General features: G+C 44.6%; 1 protein-coding gene across 1 annotated transcript in view; it reads right to left on the minus strand.

Moving 5' to 3' along the window:
- The window catches only part of PPIC (peptidylprolyl isomerase C), a 167,006-nt gene extending 159,418 nt beyond the window's left edge, over window positions 1–7,588 (minus strand). The window contains exon 1 of the mRNA XM_069625580.1: window positions 7,357–7,588. Within this exon, the coding sequence (XP_069481681.1) occupies window positions 7,357–7,479 (123 nt within the window). The 5' untranslated portion in view covers window positions 7,480–7,588. The remainder of the gene's footprint in view (window positions 1–7,356) is intronic.
- Window positions 7,589–8,370: the final 782 nt, after the last annotated feature.

Raw genomic sequence — 8,370 nt, forward strand, 5'->3', positions numbered from 1 at the left:
TCAGAGTGGAGAGTAAGCTGGAAGATAGCCAGCTTTTCCAGGAGTTTGTCCAAAAAAGGAGTAATAGAAATTGGGCGATAGTTTGCCAGACAGGTAGGTTCGCCAAAAGGCTTTTTTAGGAGCGGGTGCACAAGGCAGAGCTTGAGGAGAGAGGGGAAAGATCCTGTGGCGAAAGAGTGATGTGGTCTTTGATGGTTCTGGAAGAGCAGGGAATCTCCTGTTTGGATGACACTTTTGTAGATCGGACTTGTCTATAAACATTGTCAGGTGTTGTCGGTGAGAAGGAGGAAAAAGGAGGAGGAGAGGTGGCCAAAGTGGGCCTGAGCGACGGAGAGGAAGAGAAGAGCGAGAACAGGATGTCCTGAGTTTTAGTGGCGAATTGAGAAGCCAGAGCCATACAGAGTGCCTGGGAGGGGCAGGAGAGGTGGAGACTGCAGAAGGGTTGGCCAGCTCCTTGCGGATTTGAAAGAGTTTGACCGTATTGTTAGAGGCTGCAGAGACACGGGCTTGGATATGGACCTTCTTCTTGGTGAGGACAGAGAGTCTGTATTGCCTTTGGAGCGGGCGAGTTTGTCAGAGGATGCACCGAAGCCTTGCACTTCCTCTCAGCCTCCCTGCACTTGCGTTTCAGGGTGGCGAGGTCAGAGTCATACCCAGAGTTGCACTTGGAGGTAGGCTTCTCATTACGGGGGCAGGGATGTCCAGCGTGTTGGAGATAGAAAGATGCAGGTTAGTAAGGGCTGTGCCAGGGTGTGCATCAGCCACAGGAGTAGGAGCAGAAGAGAAGGTAGAGGCTAAGGCATCCACCGACACTCGCTTCATGGGCCATATGACTGAGACGAAAGGTGGCAGTGCCGGGGTAGGCTTTGTCTGAGGGACAAGAAGTTTCAGATGAGAGGAGAGCAGAAAGTTGTGAGTCCAAGAGAGAGGAGTGGTGAGAGGATTACAGAGGGGGATGTCTGAGGAGATGTGAACATCCAGGGTATGTCCGGCAGAGCGTGTTGGACCAGAGGGAAGAATGGAAATGGAGAGAGAGTCGCAAAGGATGCAGAAGTGCCCAGAGGGGGGATTAGAGGCATCCAGTTGTATGTTGAGGTCTCAGAGGAGGAGAAGTTGAGAGATAGAGGTGAGGAGAGGTCAGCCCACTCTGAAAGGAAGAGGTATCCCTGGCCAGGTGGCCCGTAGATGGTGGCCACAGTCAGAGAGAGGCCAGGAGAGACAGAGAGCCTGCAGACAAGGCATTCAAAGGAGGAGGAGGCCTGCGTAGGAATGATAGAAGCAGGGACACACACTGGAAAGAACGGGGCCACTTCACCTCTGGGTCAGTTGGTTCTGGGCTCGGAGAGGATCTTGTAGTCCTCAGGGAGGAGAGTGTCAAAAGTTGTGATCAAGATGGCCATGTACCATGTCTCGGTGACAGCCAATACATCAAGGTCAAGGTCTTCTAGAAGGTAGCAGATGTCAGAGGAGTGTTTGACAGCAGAGTGAGAGTTGAGAGTAGCGACGTGGCGCAGGTTGCCACATTTGAAAGACTTCCACGGTAGGGTACAGGAGTGAGGTACATACAGTGGAGGTGGTAGATGGGCCCTAGAGTCAGTGAAGGCAGCACAGGAGGTGGCTTAGGGGCCAGAGAAGAGGAGGTGGGTGGCGGAGGAGGGAGGTGCTGGCGGAGTAGCAGCTAACATGATGCATAGTAGGTCACAGCAGTAGACGCTGCAACAACAACGATAAATATGATAGAAATTAATCAACTTTCAATGTACGGTCCATTATGTGGCAGGCAGCAGTGAGAGGTTAGCAGTGAATTTTCCCCATCATGAAAATCACTGCAGTGAAGTCACTATACATCGTCAATAAAATATCAAAAGCAAAATGCTGGTCTACAAATCTGACTAAATCCATTTTAACTAAAGTAATTTTTTGCAATAAACGCACTGTTGTTTCACAAACATAGAAGCAGTAGATAACTTTTGGAGAAAAAAACATCAATGTGAAATATGTGGGATGAGACTCAGCAAGTGGGCAACTAAGCATGGTTGGAATTATTTCACTGCCCTTATATTGAATATGCCCAGTCACTGCTAGAACTACGACTACCTTAATTTTCCAAGCTTCAACTCACTCACAGTAAGAGAGGTATTAACCCTTCGCTGTCCTACAGCCTCCTCACCAAGTATGGGATTTACAATGCGACACAGCACAATATACTCATTCAACGTATCCTAGTTCTTCAATTTTTTGTTTACAGAGTCAACAATTTGCAGAATGGCCTACCATCTTTTATTCATTCCAAGCCAATTCCCATCAGTAATATGCATGTTTTTTCCTTAACTAGTTCCTTTCAAATGTCCATGCATCATCTTAAACCTTTGCTTTTCAACACCCTACAGAAGTTGGTTTGTGTACAGTTCTGATTACCTAAACAGGATGCAAAATGATTTAGAATTCATTCTTTTGCTTACATAATTGCTGCTTGAAGGGCCTCTTTGGGAAATAATTTCATGGATGCTGATAAGAAAGCTTCGATGAACACCAAATTCTCCAATTAAGATTTCAATTTTAACTGTTGCCCTGCAGCCTTAGTTCATGTAGAGCCCTAATATGTTCAGTAGAAATAACCATGTCACTAAGATTCCGGAATCCCAACAACAGATCCGTGTTTGAACATTTATTGTAGATTTAAAAGAAGAAAAAAACAATTAAATTTGGTCAGTTTCAAATTATATATATAATTCAAATGTCCAAGATGTAATCATGTAAATAAGTAAGATTAGGTGAACGTTTTAATTTGATGCTCGTAGCATAGTTCAAAGTTTTGCATATGACAATGTTTAATGTACAATCTGAAGTGGTATAGTTGAAACTACAAAGCATCTTTGGGTTTTTGATTTAAACATAAAAGTGATAAAAGAAAGAACTTCATATAATTTATATTATGTTTCTTGAGGCATCCAAAGCTCCCCCAAATACCATTAATTTCACGCTGAATCTGTATAATGCCACTTAATCACTAAAATTGGTTTTCAGGGATAGTTAATTGCTTTGAATACGGATTTACTAAAATCTCAACACAGTTGACAACAATCCAGATTCAGAAACATAGTGCAGAGGACCGGTTTAATTTGGGGGAGTCACAGAAGCATACAAATTGAACAATTGCATATCATTTATTCAAATGACCTGGGTAATTCAAGGGACAAGAAAAAAGTGGGCATCTGAAAGGTGCATATTCAACCGAGTGAATCTTCAGCCAGATAGGGAGGCTTGTCTTGGTCCCAAAATGGAGTTTGTGTGGGGAGCTTCTAAATTCGGTCCCCCGAGGTGTGTGCTCTTTCACCGCTCCCCATCGAGGAACAGACAAAAATGAAAACAAGGAAGGCAAAGGAGCCTGTCAAAGACGAAAAGAGGCTGCATTCTACAAATTCCACCTGTGGTGGTAAAATACAGTATTAGCATACTTGATCGAGAAAATAAATTGACCTTTAAATTTGACTGAATTTTTTAATCGTTTTTGGGTGGAATTTCCATCAAAATGTAATTAAATTATTATATATATATATATATATATATATATATATATATATATATATATATATATATATATATATATGGGAATAGGTTAAGGTGGGGGGTCTCACCCCACATTTTAGAGCAAATAAACAACCCCCCCCAAAAATAATTCAAATTGGAAAAGGTCAAAAATGTTTGATCAAGTATACCTAAACCATAAAATACTGCTCACATGCACCCGTTATTCTGGTACTCCTCCTGTGCAGTGAAATACCTCCATGTTTCTCCTGGTGCTAATCACCCCTGGTGGAAATTACTGTTGATAGTAAAACTACCACCAATGGAAAAGATTTTCAGTTAAAAATGCATCGCCTGCTGTACATGTTTGGGTGCAAAATGCCTCTACAAAATATATTTATTAATTTCCAGGGCTAGTGCACAATCCCTTCAGAAAGAAAATCCTTTGTTCGTGCTTCTATGTGTGTTCTTTCATGACAACAAATAACTCACAAAATATACCGTTGGAGCTGCTCACTGGAACGACAATTAAGAAGGCCAGTTCAGAGCTGATCTTATTTTCGGTGGTAATTACTAACTTATGTATGTCATTGTTCTGCGATTGGGCTTGCTGGTTACCGATTTATCACTGGTGGTAAATCGGCTGGCTATTATTCTGGTCTGCAACAAGTTAGGTTGTCTGGGAAAGGGGGGTAGTGTACCACCAACAATATTTACCGCTCATCACTAACAGAAGCATGCTAGCAGAAGCATGCCCACGCTTTCCAGAATGAGTGCCAATGCGTCTGCATGCCTAGGACATGGAAAAAGCATTCCTTGTTTGACATGTACTGAACAAAGAAAAGGTAAATACACTGGATACAAAGCAAGATAAGAATTTGTAAAACCCATACAAAAGACAAGGAGGTCACCTATGATCCAGGACTTTTGGAAGTCTAGCAATTATCCATCAACCACAGAATCACTCGTACATGTTAATGACTGGCTAGAAAGACGACAGCATGATATATAAGCATTTGAAATAGTAAGAAAATGACATTTCTTTACAAGGATGGAATTACATTGTCAACAATGATATAAACTTAACATTAGGGAAAAAATGCTGTTTGATTATCTACAACAGCAGGGTTTCGAAGAAGCATCAGGTCCAGTCATAGATTGATGTGGTATTTAATGTTCTACATGACTTTCAACAAAACGTGAGGCAGCCTGCCAGAGCTTTTTCAGAAATGCATGCCGTTAACATTTGGCCTGACACTGATGGGCTATTACCCTCTTCAAGGCTGACTGGCATTTTGCAAATGTATTTGCTAGTTTTGGAGACACATTCACATTCCACAGAAGAAAGGTTATCGTGTTCAATATCTCTCAATCTCCTACTCCACCTCATTTCTTCCAACCACATCAGCCTTCCTCCTTCCCAGGGTCAAGATGAAGGCCCGCCCTCATCCTCCAAGTACATGCTTCGGTCCTGCCCCTCAGCCCCCCCCGCCGCACTCCATTTGATGTGTCAACATCTCCAAAGGCCCATAAACCAAGGCATACATTTGTTTTTAAAAAATTGATTAGCAAAATTTGCCAATTCAAATGTTCTTGATTAGCAAACCTATTTGATTACCAGTTTTGCACTGATATTTTTAATGTTGTTACATAAAATGAGCGACAATACAGCATTTTTGTGTCCTGCTGAATTAAGAGATTTGCGTCTGTAAAATGTACAGGTTAGTTACATGAATGGACACAAATAAATATGATAAAAAGGCTCTGAAAGCAATTTTCAGTCTACTGCTCTGGGCAGCTGGGTGCAGGCAGCCGGTGTTGCACGGGAGTACATTGTATGATTGCCCCATCATTTGCAGTGTAAGGAGAAGTTCAGAAATGTTATGAATGAACAATGTTAAAGGAATGTCATAGCATCACCTTTGACTTCAGGTGGACATGCTGGCTCTTGCCGGTCGTTGATACCAACTGTTTGCAATACAGCTTTCCACACCACTTTCGGGTAGGGCATGGCGGCTAAAGGTCGTCAAGCTCGAGCCAGGTAGGCTCACGCACAGCATGCCAACCCTGTGCATCCATGAAAGCGAGATGTACTGAAATTAGTACTCCAGAGCCCCATATGGAGGCAATGCCATGTTTTACAGTAGCAATGCTGTAATTAAGAATTATGTAACATCTTACATATTTAGTAATGGAATTGCAGGACTGTCTTTTAAAAGAATTAAGTAAATGCATACTGGTCTTTGGAAGCAGGATATGGTTTGCTTAATACATCCAGATTACTTCTGGTTGGCATTTATTTGAAAAAGAAATAACTTTTCTTGTCTAGCACTCCCACGCAGGCCTTTGGAACTTTAAAGAGTGGTGCATATTGGTACTGCTGCGTGCTCTCTGTTAGCCCCTTTGAACTTGCAGTGAACAGAGACAAAAAGGGCAGAGAAAGCACAGATGGCAAGAGAGGAAGGCAGGCTGAGCTGTGCTTTCATTGAACAGGATCATTTAAATAGCTAGATGTGCTACACAAGTGTCAATTTAATTAGCAAACATACAGGATTGCATAGCAAATTGCTATGTGGCACTGATTATTTCATGGCTTGTAAACTCTAAGGGACCCTCACTCTCACTCCTACTCCTACTCTCCAAGCCAGTTTGCACAGATAACAATCTCCCACTGCCCTGAAACAATACATCCTGATCTGGCTACTGGCAATGGTGGAGTGGAATCCGTTACAGGTCCACAATGCGGGCCTCGGATATTGGAGTAGTGCCTTAGAAGCAAACCTCTCATTTCGACCTTTGCGCCAGTGCTGTGACACATTGGCAGGCGAGCATTCAAACAGAGGCCGTGTACTGTGGGCAGAATAAACGGTATGCAACTTTTATCCCAAAATACCGTCTGAAAATGAGGAATAGAATACGATTCCTGAATTAAAAGTGCTACAGGCTTCTTACTTTTCCCTTCGTGTTTTTGATGAGTGTTGCAGATTCAAGGGGTGTAGCAAAAACGGAAAACATTCTGTAGAAATGAAAGGCGTGTAACCCACAGCACGACTGTGCAGTGCACACGTCATCACACTGCTTAAATGACACAGACAAAAAAAAAATCTTCCTTCTTCCACATCAGCCTTTTGAAGTAAGGAGTAAGACTGCAACAGCTGTTTGCATTTAACAATACCAGTGCGAGCCCGACGCCAAACTTAACTTCTGCTCACACAGCTGCTCTAAAAGGCCCCCAGACATGAAAGCATAAAATGTGCACCCGTCGGTGCCTTGTCAGAACGTTTTTAAAAAGCGCAGTGTTGCTTGCCAGCTACGCGCCGGCTTCCTATAGCGGCACTTTCAGCTGCCAGGTGAACTACAACTGTATCTGTGAACTGTGGTTGAATGTACTGTACAATGACCACGGACAGAGCTTGCATTGGGCCACACGCCCCACTTCGCCCCAATAGCTGCAGACCTACGGGAAAATGGTATCTTACAACACAGCACGAAGGCTGAGCGCGAGCACTGCGCCCATCCCAAGCAGAGTGCACTGACACCAAGGACATCACACTGCCCAGGACGGAAGGATTGAAACGAACTGCCCTATCCAAATGCAGATTCCATTGACATTATAAAGGGAAAACGCGGAGACCGGCAGAAGAATCAAAAATAAAAAGTTAAATAAAAGTTGTACCACGCTTAGCAGTCGCCGAACGCAGCATTGAATACTTTGCATAGCTCAATCCTTAAAAAAAAGAGTGACATTTGTTTCTGCCTGAGGCAAGTTCCTGGCAATGCTGTCCGGTACCGTCGTCCAGGGAGCGCCCTGGCACTGCCAGTAGTCACCTTTTCCGTGACGGCGGGACCCCTCCTCTCCAGGCCCCACGCCCCGGGAGAAGGAGGCAGGAGCAGCGGCAGCAGCAGCAGTATCACGGCGGCCCCCGAGCTCCCGGTCCGCGGGATGCCCATCGCGCTGTAGCCGCTGGAACGTAGTCGGGGCGAGGTCTCTGGGAAGAAGGAGGCGGCGCGCAGAGGAGGAACTCCCGGCGCATGCTCTGCACAGCTCCTCCTGGCGCCGCCACTGACAAGCCCGTGTGCTCCCAGAACTTCAGCAAGCCGCGGCTTCAGATATCAGGCAACTGTGCAAGAAGACATGTATATCATTCCCGACGTCAACGCGCGCAGCTTTGGGCGTCGAGCCGGGCAAACTGATGCAGAACACGCACACAGGACGCAACTTGCCTACAGGACAGGCCAACCCAACATTGGCATAGCTTTTTTTAAAAAAATTATCGAGACGGAACGCCGCTCCGGCAAAAAATGTCTTGCCGGACGGAGCGCCGCTGCACCCCCCAGACCCAGGGGGGGTCCCAGACACGACTATCGCAGTCAGACCACTTTCACTCAGAAGACCCGGCGTTTGTGCCGAGTTTTCTGAAAGCAGTGTGCTCATTCTAGCGCAGGATGCTCCGTTCGAACTGTCCTGTATACAGACACTGCCAAAGCCTAACACGCAGTTGTGCGGCCGTTCAAACTGGTATATATGTCCTTCCTTTTATAGACATCTCTTTATTAGGGTGAATATTGTGACCAATCAAAACAGAAGAGTCCATTATTTCTTTAAATATTTTCTTAAAAGAATCACTGTAAGACATGTTTAACATTTAAAATTGTGAACATTCTGTTGTTCCAGTGGAGTAACTTTGCTGGAAATGCTCGGGGGAGGGTGTGGGGGGAGGGGGGGTTGTACATGACAACTGAAAAAAGGGGCAGGTTGGAGAAAGGGCAGACCGTGGCTCTGAGGGAGAACACTAAACTACTACACCACAAGAGTCCATTGCCCACGCTTTAACATTCAAG

This window comes from Ambystoma mexicanum, chromosome 6p (assembly GCF_040938575.1).
Source record: "Ambystoma mexicanum isolate Mex_15411 chromosome 6p, UKY_AmexF1_1, whole genome shotgun sequence".
Lineage (NCBI taxonomy): Eukaryota > Metazoa > Chordata > Amphibia > Caudata > Ambystomatidae > Ambystoma > Ambystoma mexicanum.